The sequence below is a fragment of the Lepisma saccharinum genome, chromosome 10, assembly GCF_977018435.1.
Source record: "Lepisma saccharinum chromosome 10, izLepSacc3.1, whole genome shotgun sequence".
Taxonomy (NCBI): Eukaryota; Metazoa; Arthropoda; class Insecta; order Zygentoma; family Lepismatidae; genus Lepisma; species Lepisma saccharinum.
The window spans coordinates 18,142,095-18,159,022 of record NC_139238.1 but is presented as its reverse complement, the minus strand read 5'-3'; the positions used below and the strand labels follow the sequence as shown (position 1 = coordinate 18,159,022).

General features: G+C 35.0%; 1 protein-coding gene across 2 annotated transcripts in view; it reads right to left on the bottom strand.

Moving 5' to 3' along the window:
- clos (closca) overlaps nucleotides 1-16,928 on the bottom strand; it is a 152,256-nt gene that overhangs the window by 36,936 nt on the left and 98,392 nt on the right. For both annotated transcript variants that reach the window (XM_083129614.1, XM_083129615.1), the window contains exons 11-18: nucleotides 15,327-15,477; nucleotides 12,571-12,942; nucleotides 10,365-10,610; nucleotides 7,600-7,971; nucleotides 5,947-6,110; nucleotides 4,561-4,808; nucleotides 4,097-4,302; nucleotides 1,612-1,803 (exon numbers count right to left, since the gene is read on the bottom strand). In XM_083129614.1, the coding sequence (XP_082985740.1) occupies nucleotides 1,612-1,803; nucleotides 4,097-4,302; nucleotides 4,561-4,808; nucleotides 5,947-6,110; nucleotides 7,600-7,971; nucleotides 10,365-10,610; nucleotides 12,571-12,942; nucleotides 15,327-15,477 (1,951 nt within the window). The remainder of the gene's footprint in view (nucleotides 1-1,611; nucleotides 1,804-4,096; nucleotides 4,303-4,560; nucleotides 4,809-5,946; nucleotides 6,111-7,599; nucleotides 7,972-10,364; nucleotides 10,611-12,570; nucleotides 12,943-15,326; nucleotides 15,478-16,928) is intronic.

Below are 16,928 nucleotides of genomic sequence, written 5' to 3'. Positions count from 1 at the left end.
CGCTGTTGTTTCCTGGCTACATCTTTTCAAGTCCAATTGTCCTCATGATGCTGGATCAATGCCGAAAATTTGGAAACTCGCAATGGAAATCTCGAACCTGGACTGCTCACACCAAAAGGCAAGAGTCCTAACCATTTGGCTACGAAGGAGACATGATAACTTAATAGTCTTTACAAAACTAAGCAAGGCTAGCACATTAACAATTAGACATATTCATTGTAAACAGGTATCTGAAGTTTTTTTTTCTTTTCATTATTAGATTTATTTAGTCTTATTTTTCATGACACAGTTGAGGCTAAGAAGCCTTTTCTTCCACTAAACGATGATATATATCAATAATGTTTGATGCTATCACAGTTTAGAAGAGTACATATCATTGATGGCTTACACGAAGAGAAATAATGTAAAAATTAAAATTAAAACTTAAACTTATAGAAACGATACATTACAATAGTAAAAGTATTAAAACTAGAGCCTACAAGGTTGAGTTGTGGCTGAGGGAATCTGATTGATGGAATTGATTGATTAATTGAATACATTTATTTTACTTCGTGTTTCTGGAAGTTCTGGCTAATTGCGAAGATCAGGATGAAAGGTGATGAGTAGTGAGGTGAAGTAGATGAAGGGACAATCACAAACATACATGTATGGCACACAATACAAGTCCCATTGAGGATTATTATCCAGACGCCAGAGCCTCGTGAGTCTGCAAAATTCAGTCCAGGGTGTACTACGTGGAAGTGAGTTTGACAATTGGGTAAACTATGTGGAAGGGTTACCCCTTATACCCAAAGGACTGTCAACCTTCATGGCAAAGTGGATATGACAGCATGCTACGATGCCAGGGGTCCTAGGTTCGAACCATGCCAATGGACATGGGTGTTCTTTGCGAGTGTTCATCAATTTCATCATATTATCACTCGTCCTCATCTTCGCTATTAGCCAAAAGTGGCAGAAAAGCGATGTTAAATAAATCAATCACTCTAAAAGGACTGAGAATCTGCTTTGGAGATGAGCAGGTTCTTTTTTAAGTACTTGCCTAACAGAACAGAGTGGGAATATGAACTACATTAACATTGCTTGAAAAACATATGCGAGTCTTACGTTGCCTACACTTAGTGATAAAAAAATCACACTGGGAAGGAACAATTGTTCAACATCACAGAGATAATGTCAAGTCCAGTGGTTTTTATACCATGAGGTTACCCTGATACCAAATTGACAGATTCTGATCTCTTGAAGGGATTGCTTTCAAATGGAAATCACTGAAATCTCTCGGATCTGTGTACACCTTACTTACGATAGGATCCATGTCACTGGGTTGTAAAAACGGGATAACACACATGCTTTCAAATGAAACTGTGCAAAATGATATGCGATACATGCAAGACAGAAGCCATAAATCATATGATCCATACATTTTACAACAAAGAAAGAAATTGTGTTGGCATTTTCGTGAGAGGAACCAAGCATTGAAAAAAAGCTGCAGTACCAGTCGCTTTCACCTGTATACTTGAACGGTTGTGATTAGAAATTTTATGACTGACCTGTGCATACCATCTGCTACCTACAAATTCACTACCTTTTGTGCACACGTGACCTTAGACTTACCCTCATAAGAAAAGCTTTCCACTTGAACAGGTTTCGTGAAAATTAAATTTCCTTCAATATAGTTATCTTTCTGGTTGGCCAAAAGTTGCTTCAATCCAAATAAATCCACGCTTCCAACTTTTCCCATGACCGTGAGATTCTTGAACACCAAGTTGCCTTCAAAATGTTTTTTACCTTTTACAGTTTGAGTACCTGAAAAGAAGGATATAAGAATCACCAGGATAACTTTGTATCAACATTTAATAGACAAAATACAGTTGAACCTGAGTTATACATACATATGTCAAAGTGAAGAGAAAATAATATGCATAACTGAGAAGTACTTACAAATCTGATTTGGATACCATGTCATATCATTATTAACATACTGTAATTGTATCTATTTTGAGAAACAAGATATACGGAATACAGGCTATTTCTGTCAAAGTTGTAAATTAATTTATCTAAAAGTTTGATTCTTAAATGCATTACATTTTCCACTTTATTAGTGAACAATTTGATACTGAAATACTACAGTATACACTGTAGTTTCATAGTTTTACTACCCAATTTTAAAAAAATCGTCTACAATGGCATTTATCTGCAGGTATTTGTTTTATTTTTATGTGGATTAGCACCCACTTCCTGTATAAATTGTACTTTCTGGTCTAGTGTGTAACTTTTACTATTTCTGTTGTCCATAGCTGACCAGTAGTAACTGAAAACTGTCACTTCTGTGACATTGTTGTAGCTTGGTTACGTACAAATCAACTGTATTTTATGAAAATTAATATGTATAACACCGAATTACGTATAAATGCATTATGTACAAATAAGGTTTAATTAACAAGTTTTTAAATTATATTTTGCCAGGACCTACAGTAATTTAAGAATAAAACACGCAGAACTGAGTTACGTATGTCGCAACTGTACCTACATAATCATAGGTATATGAAAGTTTCTTATAAGCTTCTTGTAATCTCCAGACATTTCTACACCCTATCCAGAATGGTTGGTTTGGAAAAACAGAGGGGGCAGTTGGAGTTAACTGCAAATCATTGTTCCACTGAACCTACTGAAAAACAACAGGTTTACTCAGTCTGAGATTTCTTTTAGAGTTTTTGTTTTTAATTCCACTTAATGCACTTATAAGCTAAGTGGGACTGGACCTACAGTTTAAAGTGGGGCCCGAACCACTAACACCTCCACTGGGTATCTAGCATGGCACCTTTGATTACAAGGAGACAATGTTATAACTATTATTGGGTAGGCTTTTTACTCAAATCTATTAATCGGTAATTCACAAAATGATGATAGATACAGCTGTGTATCAGATGAATGGACCAGCTAGAGGTAGAGATTTGGACGCGAGAGGAGACCAAACTACCACCATCAGAAAAAAGGTTAGTCCCAAGTAGGACTGTGTGGACATGGTATTGTTCTGCATACCAAAAACTAGAAGAATTCTGAAAACATGCAATCTCTTGAAGTTAATATGTTTTATGTTTAGTCAAAAGTGGCAGAAATGTGACATAAAAAAGCCTAATTCAATAAATCAATCAATCAACATGATTAACTCTGTCAAGAAACATCTTTGTTGTGGCTGAAAAGTTTCATTAAAACACCTTCTCCAAACAATCAACAATACTGAAATGTCGCTTCTTGGTATCTGCTAACCATGACATTTCAAACTCAAGCTCCTCTCCCTCAGTTCTTCCCCTATCTTGCTGAGAACAAGTGTTATTTATTTAGACATTAAAAAATATTGTTTTCTTTCCGCCATTATCCAGAAACTTCCCTTACTGCTATATAATTTGCATTATGTATTTGGGTACCTGTTTAATATTACTCAAAGCATAGATCTGGCATGCAATGTTAATTGCACAGATCTGTTATATAAGTGCATCTGGTACTTGCATATATTCTAACATTACTTTTCAAGAGAACACCTCTCTCATCTTCAGATGAACAACTTTCTTAGAAAAGATATTTCCAGCAAAAAGAAATCGTACACCTGAAGACAAGAGAAGTGGTACTCTCTTGAAACAGTGTTAGAATCAATATATTTAAAATTACTACACAATGGATAATGTTCACTTAACACTGCATGCTAATAAAGAACCATGCCACTAATATTCAGAGAATTATGCACCGATTTTCTGCATATAGTTCTTAACTATCTCATAAGCAAATAAGCATGAAGTTAGAAGTACATCAACTGTTTACTTCTATTGATTTCAGTGCAAGACTGTTATAATGAAAGTTTTGATAAAAATGTTTTTAAACAAAACAAGATTTCATTTACTGTAACAGTGAAATTTCAATTAAACACCAAACTTAAACCTCTTATGTGTATTGCAAGTTTTATTATTTTTTTAAAAAAAATTTAAGAGAGTATGTAGCTCTATTCATTAACCATAGTAAACAAGAGTACCAAAGCGAAGCAAGAGTAAATATGATACAGGTTATATCTAATAGTGAATGTAACGAACATAGAATTACTTACCATCTTTAAACAGCAAGTCTTCCAAAAGCAGATTTAAATTAATTCCTCCAATTGTATCAGAAACATTCAAGTGATCAGCTGATAACTTGTCCCATATTGTTACTGGTCCCAATATTGTAGTCTTTGCACGAATGCTTTTGTTCCCGTCAGTTGTCAATATATCATTCCAGACAAGATCGCTAAATTGAACATGTGCTGCATCAATACTGGAAATAAATATACATTTAACAGATATCAGAATGTAATTTGTAGTAACAATTGTGGCATGTTAATATTTGTCTGAGACATTAACTTTGAAGGTAATTTAAAAAGCTGATAAAGTAAATTACTGTAATCCATATTAAGTAGTAAGAATGATGTTGTACAGTTATGAAACAAAAATTCACAATTTTCTTTAATATTTTTGGCAGATGTTACAATTTATACACGATACATAATCCGATGTGTTCTGTACTGCATCTTACCTCACTGTGGATATATTTTCACAGGTTTTGTGTCCTGTAATGACCTGGTCTCCATGTACTTTTAGTACATCAGTAGCAAAATCTGCCAATTTCACTCCATTTAAAGTCCCTTCCAAGTCTGCAGGGTTCACAAGGTGGAAACCATCTGCAAATATTTTCTTTCCAGTCACCCATTCAAACTTGCTGTCTCTTCGAAGCCAATTATTTGGAGATACACCATTTATTGTGGAAACGTTTAAATTTTGAATCTGAAATTAAATACCATGAAGTAGAATGAATTTTCTCCTGACATTACAAATGTAGCAGCCTGAAATCAAGAAACACTACTAACAAGGAAAACGTCTTGAAACTATCAGAATAGGATGATAATGGGACCAGTGTAGTGTGACATTTTGCAACTTGCCAGAACATAGGGGTTATGCCTATAATGTGTGCAACCAGTTGTGTGCCCAGGTCATAACCCCCCCCCCTTTTCGGCCCAGTATACCTAAAAAAAATCTACAAAATGATGTATGACTAGTAATGAAAGTATACACAACGCCCTCCTTTCGAAAAACCTGGGCACCTGTACAACCACATATAGACAAAGACATTGTTTATTGTTCATTCCCAAAATGAATACTGCAAATTATTAGGGGCTTCACTGCCTTTGTGCGCTCTAGGGCCAACTGCGGCTGTTTCAGGTTACCTGTTACCTATGGTGCTTCGACTTGTTTTCAGGTCATGGCCTCCCCAACTTTCGTCCTTCAGAATGTCCTGTCTTGGGCTGCTCTTCTCCAGTTTCTGATGTGAAGGATGGAGTCTGCGTCCTTCTGCATACTCTTCTCCCAACTGATCCTTGGTCTTCCTGCAGGTCTTCTTCACATATTTCCTCCTAGCATAATTTTGGGATTCGGTGCTCATCCATTCTAGCTACATGGCTAGCCCAGTTTAGTCTTTATATTCTTATGTACATGGAGAATATGTTTCAGGTATACGGCAATTTATCATTGCTATTGGGCATCCTCGAACCTGCTAAACTAATGTCATCTCACCGTAATTGAGGAACTTATTCAACTGATTTGTGAAATACATTGTACCTTCACCAATTGTATAAGAGATGATTGATTTGTTTTTAGTTTGTTTTTCTGAAACATTTGGCTAATTGTGAAGATGGGAATGAAAAGTGATGGGATTAAATTAATGAAAGGACCATGACAAGCACACATGGACAGGACACAACTCAAACCCCACAGAGGATTATGCTAGCCGAGAGTCTAGATGCCAGAGCCTCATTAGTCTGCAAAATGCAGACCAGGGGGAAGAAAGGTTGGCATTTGATTGTCTTTAAAAAAGAGTCACCCCTTACACCACATATAATAGCAGAGTTGTCTAAAATTGACCTACCTTTACGGATCCCTGCATAGTCATTTCAATAGGGATAATAGCTTCATCTAATCTCAAGCCATGGTCTAAAATTCTCATAATTGACAATTCACCCGTTGAATCAAGTATATCACCACTTTCAAATTCGTTCTGAACTGACACTTCAGCCAGAATTGCTACATCTCCTGTGAAACAAAAACATCTATTTTAAAAATATTTTAGTTTCAAATATTATATCTGCTTATGTGGATGCAAATACCCAAAGTCTTTGAAAGAAGATCCTTCAACATAACCATTAGGAAATAAAAACTACAGGGTCTACCATGAACGAACAATATTTCAATCAGCACTGTAAAGAACTTAAATATTTATCACATTCACATTTCAAACTTAACGAGAAATAGACATACAGGAAAATAATTACAACCTTATGCCTGAAACATCTTGCATGTAGGGATTGGGCAGATTAATCACTTCTCTATATTGGTATCAGCCGATATAGGTATACTGGTGTATAGGTAAAATTACAGATTATTTTACCGATCCGATATATCTATAAATATCTTAAAACTTAATGCAATATTGTGCCATTTTGTTATTATTTTTATGGACATAAACATATAATCTCGAAACAGCATTTTGTAGGTTTGGCGCGTATTACTCACAAATCCAGAATATAAAAAAGGAACGTTAAAAACTGTACTTACATATGCGAGTATATTGTTTCTACTGTAGAACGACGTTTCAGAGATTGACTATCTCCTTCTTCAGGTTCGTATAAAAAAACTAGGTACTTAGCATAGTACTGCGTCAAAATGTAATATAAGGATTGTGGAAAAGGGTTGGTTTGGATATATTTAAAATATTATGTTTTTGCTCTAGAGGTATGTAAAAAGCTCGTCGTTCACTAAAAAAGAAAAAAGGGACAAAGCCTGGAAGATTGAACCCAATATCGGTTTCCACGTCACTCCGGAAGTTATACAAGCTGCACGGGAAGAACGTGAATTTACGTTGGATTTGTGACGTAATAAGGGAAAATGAGAAAATAAAGGGGAGGGGGAAACATTCGTGGAGAACTGACCTTCGTGTGGATTAGGATGCACAGTTGGGTAGGAATGGCCGAACCTGCAAGTTGTATAGTGATTCATGCAGGTTTTTTAGATTTTTAACTTTTTTACATGAGAATAGGTTTATTGTGCATGTTTTTTTTTGTTTTTTTTTTAGTGAATGACGAGCTTTTTACGTACCTCTAGAGCAAAAACACAATATTTTAAATGTATCCAAACCAACCCTTATTCACAATCCTTATATTACATTTCAACGCAGTACTATGCTAAGTACCTAGTTTTTTTATACGAACCTGAAGGAGGAGATAGTCAATCTCCGAAACGTCGTTCTACAGTAGAAACATACTCGCATACGTAAGTACAGTTTTTAACGTTCCTTTTTTATATTCATATAATCTCTATCTCATTTTTTTAAAAAGTAAATGTCTAAATATACAGCTTTTTTCATTGCAAAATTTTGGTTTATCTGGTAATGTACATTTATTAAAGGTCAGTGAACCATTTGGTATTTTATATAGGATCAGTAGAATATCAGTTATCGGTAAATTTTTTATCTGTACTTTATTTCATATCGGCCCATCCGTACTTACATCAAAACATTACCTACCTTCAATTATCAAATCACCCTCAATCACAGCAACTGCATCTCCATAGCTTATATTCAGCCCATTTATACCTCCAGAAATGACACACGTATCTGACAAATGGATTGCTTCAACTGTCTTCTCTCCTGTTATGGTTTGGTGTTCCGAAGAGTTAAGGAGCAAAACATCCAAAGTTCCATTATGTACATCGATGTGGTTTAATTTATGCTCCACAATTATTCTCTTGGCTATTAAATCTTCTTCAAGAGTCCAGTTGCCATCAATAGCATAATGGCCATCTCTTATTAAAACCAAATCGTCCGGAACTTTGACACCCGAAAGTAACCCATCAATTTGAGCTGACTGTACTGTAAGATCTTCGAATGTATACATTCCTGGAAAGAGAATAACAATCTTGCAGTATAATCAAGTGTAACAGTTTACATGATTGTAGAATTATTAGTATGATTGATTGAGTAGGTATTTCAAGTCCACTTTATGCACAGTAAGGCTAATTGGGACTGGACCTACAGTTTAAAGTGGGATCCAAACCATTATGTGCCTCCACCAGGTATTGAACCTGGGACCCCTTGATTGTAGCAATGATGCTACCACTGCGCCATCAGGGAGGCAATTATTAGCATGATTCTTGTTTTACTTGTAATGAAAAGTAAGTTGAAGTAGCTAGTAATTGACAGTATTTTTTTTTTATTTCCACTAGGGATGATGGCAGTGGTTTATTCTGCAGATACAAAAGCAGTGACATCAGAATTTAGTTCTGGTGGCTCAAAAGTGGACAAAATATTTTCAGGAAGGCTCTATTTCGATGGTTATGTTAGCTAACACAGGGTGGTCACTCTAGGAGTGCTCCCCCCGTGCTTTGCACCATGCTATGAAGGCATATAAGGGGTGTGGAGTTAGTGCCCCACAGTTTCTTTATCACGGGGTGAAGGTGGGGGTGATGTGATCAGCACCATGCCCCTAGCCACCTTAACCCTGCAGTTTCCTCCAGAAACCCACTTTACATGACACTGGGTGGGTGCTGGAGCTGCTTGAACAGGTGGAGAAAATTCTGGTTCTCCCTCACTGGGGTTTAAACCCGGGTCTCTCGCATGGTAGTCAGATGCCCTAACGAATGAGCCACTATGGCTCTGGTCACTCCTCTAAGACCATGATAAAATTCAAGTATAATTGCCGGTTTTCAAGGAGAACTTTCCAAAAATTCAAGAGTACAAGTTCAACCTTACGTTTTACCACCCACACACAAATGTAGCCTATTAACAATATAAAGGGTCTGTGCGATTCCAATGAATCGAAAAATTGTAATTCAATTCCATTAAATGGTATATATATTTAAAATATTTTAAGGTGCGGAGTATACATTTGCATTTCACATACTCAAGACTCTAAATATGTATATCTAGTACAAACACAGATGTCACAGATGTTACGGGATATACTAATCTATGAAAAATTGTTAATTGTAAAAGAATTTCACACTCAAATTTACCTAATCAACTTGAGATATCTTATCTTGTAATATTCTTCTGTCTTGTCAGATAGATTGTTCTGCAAAGAGCACTAACAAAGTAAACAAATTGAGATAATTCAGTTTTACTTCCCACGCAGCTTTCTTTTCTTTTCCTTCCTCAATAAAAATAAAAGCTGAACTGTGAAATACTTGCACATCAGGACATTTATAAATATGTATAAATTCAATGGGATTTGGACTAATAAAAGTTGCAAATTTCCAATTTCTACGGAGAAAAATTCACGCAGAATTCCCCAGAGCCAATAATTCAAGGAATTCCCAGTGAGTAGCCACCCTGTAATATATCGTATATCACACACACACACACACACACACATATATCCAGCAAATGTTTTGTCACATGCATATCCTTCATATGCAGAATATGCACTGAATTTGAACATATTTTTTTATTACCATGGGTACGCACTGCAACTTCCTAAATGCAAAGTGGAGTGGCCAGCGAGACACACAGCTTGTAGCAAAGGAACTTTTATCTGGCCATGCATGCATGACTTACTGCATCACACAATGGACTTATGCCTACGGGTGATGTTTGCAAGTTATGATTTAGAACTGAACCACAGAGTTTGAGTCCTAACATAATGAATGACTAGACACTATGAAATAATCTTTCCGTGGATATCAAAACATTTGTAAATTTTTAATAGCACATGGATATATACCATATATATATCTAATGGATATCCATGTATCTGATCTGCAAATTGTGGATATCCTATGGAGATCCCTTGGAGATTTGTGATGTATATACAAATACAAAATTTCCATTATTTTACACTAATATTGTGTGTATTTTGTGATTACACAACACATTTTAATATTGCAATTCTTTAATACTCTGAAGAAAGATTGGTAATTGTTAGAAATCACCTTCCCCTTCACCCGCTCAACTCTGGTCATAAGGTATCATGCTCCACTCAGCCCCTCCCTCTACACGGGAGTACGATGAACAGGAGTCACTGGTCTGCACAGGTTTTTTTTATATGTGGTTCCACTGTAAGAGTAACAGGAACAGAATCTGCTTGGACATAATTTAATTGAGAAAAATACACAAATTCTCACATTAATGCGTGAACAGGAACTTGAGGAGGCAGTCATCAACAGTGTACAAATGTTAACAAAAACAAGAAACCTACGAAGTCATGTTAAAAATTCATTTTGTATGAAATTTTTAAATATAAAAATAATGGAAAAATATAAAATTTGGTTTTGTATATTTACGCATAAACTTACCAGTAATTTCTTGATCTCCATGCGTTTTAAGTGCAAGATGATCAACTTTTGATACATCTACATCTGAGAGCAAGCCTCCTAACTCTACAACATCAGCTCGTAAGTTATGAAACACATTAGTTCCACTCAGAGTATGTTTTCCTTCAGAAGTCACAACTTCATCATACAATACATCAATGCTGACATTATTCAAATTTTCTACCTCGAAATCATCTACAAAAGCAGATTTCAGCAGCAAGTGGCGGCCTGGAAGCAAGAAAAACAATTTAGTACATGCAAAATAGTTTTATATTTAAGTATATAAGGCTGAGCTTTCAGTATCAAAGTATTGGTGCAAATTTAATCACCAATATTGGCAGATACTTGTCAAGAGGGTACTAACAGGCTATGCAATTGAGCAGTCAAAATATACGGGAAATTATGAAAAACAAGTCATTTTAATTAATTTTGGATCAGAATTATACGATAAAGTGAACTTCTTAGCAAAAATACAGTTATTTAAAAATTTCCATTATCTCAGCTTTTAAATATGAATATTTTAAAATAAAAAACTCTGGTAAATCGACGTAGTACAGTTGCAATGAAGTACTTATTAGAGTGTAACCAAAATAAGAATGCCGCTGGCAATTCGAACTGAAGTGTTAACTCATTTGTTTTCTCTCCTCGCCACTCCTTCTCTCATGCATTTTGACAATGTTGCACAAATTGTCAATGCAGGAACATGGGAACACTGCAAGCAGCTGATTGCATTGCCCATGTTCTCTCCACTCACGTGGTTGAAAATTCGACTACAGTGACATTCTTATTGTGGTCAAGGTGTATTTGTAAATATTATTAACTTCAAATTGTTCCAGTGTTCAAATACCAATAGCAATTCTAACAACTCAGCTTTAACAATAACAAAGTACAATCAGCCTGAAAAATTAAAACGAAGGTTCATTTTTATGCAGTACTTGGAAGTGAAAGGGGATGCAGGGATGGTATCCCTCCAGACAGCAAACCTTTTGCGAAACATCCCCAGCTGTCTCACTGTCACAATATTGAACCACAGGAGCATGCCCCAGTTAACCCAGAGGCTAGACCAAACATCTTTATACTTCAAATTATGCTTTTTATAAATTATAAACACAGAGGCTAATTAGGTTAGGGCCTGTACACTAAAAATTGCATAAAGGACTAAATTTGCATTATCTTGCAACTTAGTATGGACAAAAATGTAATGTATCAGATCATTATCTATGCTTATAAATATAGGCATGCATAGATCTAATATTCAAGCTGCTACCTAGATTATGTTTACAAACCTAGATTATGTTTACAACAAACTGATGAAGAAAATACTAATTTGTTCTCAAATATCAACTTTTTTTTCTGATTACAGGATTCTTGTTACCTTATCTGTTCTTGTATCTTGCTTCAGAGGTGATGTTCGTCACCAGGGATTAAAGAGCTCAATGCCGTGACCAGACAGGGAAGGTTGTAGGGTCAGAAAATGCAAGACACTAAAAATGAGCAAATATACTACTATAAAAAGAAGCCACACCCAGCTTAAGAAATTTCTTGGCCTGAAACTGAGAGAGCACTATAATCTAATTGTACTCCATCTTAACTCAACTTGTTACAGGGATAGGTGAAATTGCCTTTAACACTGTGTGAAAGGACTACCACATTCAATCTATTTATAGTTATTGTTTAATAATAACATATCATACACAATAAGATATACGTTACATAAAGTTAAAAGGCAGAATTTAAATACAGTAATTTCTCTGTGAAAAACAAAATTTTGGCAATTGATTGTGTCATGGCACCAGCTGTCTGCAACAGCCCTTGAGGGCTAGGGCCCACCTAACAATTGCCAGACTCACTCCCCCATGCCTCAGTAGAGGTGACCAATCATCCAACCAGTTACAGGGTGACTTGTAGTCAGCAGGACGACCCCCAGTTGTCATCGTAGGTTTTCCACAAGCAGGTTACGCTACTCATTCGTAGCTTCCATTCCTCATGATGGTGGGTAGCCAGCCACCAGTCTCATACACAGGCCGAAATATCACAAGAAAAGTTAGCTTTTCGTGCATAGCCCGAGCACAAACCCCGACACTAAGACCAGATGGGCACGGTGCCAGACAAGCTGAAGCAGTATACACCCAAAAAATTTGCTTAAGTACACTAAAAGGATACAAAAATGGAAGAACTCTACACCAACCTGGAAGTGTTTGATTTCCTTCTATCAGCAGCAAGGAATTTTCTGAAAACTTAACACCGTTGACAAATCCTTTGACAGTCATCTCCTTATCCAAGGTTACATTACCGTACACTGTAAAAGCCTTTGTAAATACTGTGTCATCAGACTTAAAAACCAAATTTTCAAAACTTCTCCCATTTACAAACATTGCCGTCAATGTCCCTTTCACCTCCAATTCGTCAAATTCCAATTTGCTAAATGCCGAGCCATCATCGACATGAACTGAATGAAGAAGGAATTCTTCCATATTTTCACCATTCAAAAATCCAATGTGGACATTCTCGAAGTTGCAATCTATGCAATTCACGTTGAGTTCTTTGAAAATTATAGAACCTGTAAGAATAATGAAAATAAATATATGCATTGGAGTATTTTAATCTCTCAAAAAATTTCCTGTCGTGTAAGGGTTTTAATAATCACTCCTTTATGGGATGTAAGGATGACCATCTCAGAAGGCAGCCGAAGGTCAACCTCTTTATTTATTGATTAAGGATCTGGAATCTGGTCCCCCAACCAGTATACTGTAACTGCCACCAAAGAATGGGATTCCCTTCGAACCTCTAACATCCATTCAGTGCCATAAGCTATTTAAACAAACTTTACGGGTCATCTACTAGCAAGCAGTTAATCAGGAGCAACTTTTCAGTTATACATATATGCATTGTAACAACCAGCAACAGTGTGCACATAAGCTCTTATAGCTATTAACATTCTAAACTTCATTATTTTATTTTACTCTTTATTACTTTTTTTTTCATTCATTGTTCCAGCCATGGACGTCCGCAGGATTTTTTCCAGGGAGGGGCAAGCAAGGTATTTTTTTCAGGGGGGGGGGCAAGGGACACATATTTTCCTCCAAAATAGAGTGCCCCCTCAAAAAACACTATTTCAGTCTGAAATTATCATGTTTCTTCAACGAATTTATAATAATTAACATAAATTACTGTGATTGAAATGAAATTATGTGTGAAATATATATTTTTTACGTACACATTTTCCAGGGGGGCCACGCCCCCCCCCCCTTGCCCCCCCTTCCGGACGCCCATGGTTCCAGCTGTCATACATGTACTAAAGATGAAAGTGACTAACATTAGATATCTATGAACCTTAGTTTATACATGTAATCTTTCTCTTTTTTTATTCAATTTAAATTTTTATATTCAATCTGTATACATTACATGAAATCAACATATATATTTTTAACTATTACATTTTCTGCATTGTAATAATAAAGGCAGGGTTTGTTGTAAGAGGGGCCCTTGAGGCCAAAACACATCTACTCTAATAAATACAATTTTATTATAATTCTCTGTGGGACCTGTGTTTGTGATTGTTCTTTCATCAATTTCATATTATTTTTCATCCACATTTTCACAATTAGCCAGAGCCAAATAAAAATAAATCAATCAATCACTCAGTTGTGTCCCATGGCAGTGCTAGAAGGAAGAAGGGAAGCAGTCTCATTTGGCAAACATTAATGCATATTGGTCTAAAAGAACATTTATGTAGTTTTTGTTTTCTGAAGAGGTGGACTGGTCAAGCAGGCGATGTTCACCTCCTGTCTCTGCCTCTCTGGGTTTTCAAGTTATCTCAATCAATTTAGCTATCATTCATGCCATTCACACATTATTACATGCACACTTAACACTTACAATTCATAATTTTAGTTACTCAAAATATAATCAAAAATAAAATAAAAAAACTATGTCTTAGAAACATCACCCTACAGCATAGATGAATTTCTACAGAATATCTAAAACTACTTTCTCTGTCTCACCCATGTACATAATCAATTGGACATAATATATATATATCAACATGTATGAAACCTTAATTAATCTGATGTGCATCCCATATATGTAATCTAGTGGATGTAATATATATTTGAAACTCAATTATGCTGATCTATATCCAAAATGTGTAATCAAGGGTATGTAATATATATTTGTAACTCAATTATGCTGATCTGCATCCCAAATATGTTATCAAGGGTATGTAATATACAGGGTGACTTATAATTAGATGTATTCCCTGAAAGGGGTTAAAGCAACATTTGTACCTTGTTGGATAGCAGATAACCCAAGGAAGTAATTAAAGTAATTTGTATGCTTTGTGTCATACCATTTTTGTTATTAATACGTTACCAAGTAAACTAAGAGTGCATTTTTTTATCATCACTTTAAAGTTTAGACCCACCCGTTAATTACATGTGATTGTTATTTGGGAAAAACTTTTTTTTTCAACGAACCACTCATTTATTAGCTATCAGAAAACGCTGATATAAGTTCCATAAAATGAGCAGTTTTTTCTCAATTCATCTTTTTATGTGGAAAATTGTCATTGTTTAAAGAAACAATAGAAATTCGATTATCTCGAAAACTACTAATTTTCAGACGGGGTATCATATGGTCAAATTTATTGCAAATTGTCTCTACTTTAACCCCTTTCAGGGAATACATCTAATTACCAGTCACCCTGTATATTTATAACCATAACTGATATATACCATGTATGTAATAAAACCGATATGTAATAATATATATTTGTAACTAATTATACTGCATCCCAAATAAGTAATCAAGTGGATTTATTTGTACTGAAATCATGCTAATGTTTATATGTAACAAATGACGTGCTCTATACTGCTGCAGATAGAAATATCTACAATGTAGTCAACAGAACAAGAATAAATTACAATTACAGTTACAATTAATTACCTTGCACTAAGTTGGTTCCATTCTTCTTCATAGATTTGTCTATAAGATCAATATTTCTTTGAATTTCGTCCTGAGCATTATATAAACCTTCACTAACCTCATTTAAGTTTTTCAACAAATGTGAATCCAAAGTGCCCTCTGGGACTTTCAACTGGAAAGAAAGCGATAAATTATTGATAAAATACAGGCCTACAACACAACATGCAAACATAATTTTTGTAAGTTACATTCCTGCTGGGTTTTGGCAAATGTTTCTACTAGGGCTGAGCCGATACAGATGCCGATGTATCGGTATCAGTTGGAATTCATCTATCAATACCAGCCGATACTTTCAGATGCAAGATAGCCACACAACACTTTCACGGTGTAATTATCCTGGAAAATATGCAAAATTCAAACTTGATTTTTATTTTGCACCAATTTTGCATAAAAAACTATTTTGTGATTACATAATATCTATTTTAATAATTTGATGAATTCTTGAACATTCTACAGCAAATTTATTGGTAAATTGCTGCATATGATTGGAGAAGAATATTTACACACCAATATTGATCGATATTTTGAAAACATTTTAACTACTGCAATTTTCTAGTATCGGTATCGGTGGGAATCTGTAAGAGTATCGTCGGCATCTGTATCGGTTCAAAGTGGTATCGGCTCAGCCCTAGTTTCTACCTCACTTCTTTTATCATGACAACGGAAGAAGGATATCCCCAATATGTTGATAGCCATTTTGTGGCAAGTTATTTCCATGCTGTGTTGTGTATTTGTAGTCTGATTTTAAATTATGAAAGAACATACTAGTTTTAACACACCATGGACAAAAATATAAATTCTATGTTACACTATGTATACCTAGGGATGTGATCAATCAGATCAGATTTCAAACCAAATTCTGACTTTTACAGGTTTAAAGTAATTTCAAATAGATTTGCAGGCCATTTCAAAATGCTTCAACATGCTAATACATGAAAGTTAAATCTTCAACTTTGATTGCTAGTCAAATAATGTTAAGTCAACATTGTTGAAAATAAAGTAAGAAAAATATGAACATATCTTCACACAAAATATCTACAATCAAGAAGCTTGTTGGAGAAAAATGTGAAATTGTTCTTTCTTTAAAGTCTAATCGTCGTAAGCACAAAACCATCCAATTTCCCTAACATTTGCTAGGTTTTTGAATGATTTTGAAATTTTCCATAATGTTTCCCAAGGTTTTTTTTTTAATATATAATCAGCCAAAAATGGCATATTGGAATTTAAATTGTCAATAAATTAAACAGATTCTGATATTCAGTATCTTACTTTCAAAATTTTAATCATAGAGGATACATTGATTTAGTTTTAGAAAGTTTAAAGCAGTACAGTGTTCTCTTGTAAGGAAGAGCCTGACAAATGTGTTTTTGAGTCTCTCAAATATGTGAAAACTTTCTGCACCAGAATATTTATAAAACACAAACAGTATTTTTTTTTTGTTTAATAATCATGTAAATCAAAATTAGTTAAACATTAGAATCTGTCAAAAAATTTGTGCCTCACAACCTGTAAATTTTCTACTCTATCACATCAAATAGACCTATTACAATTGTTTGCCATGGT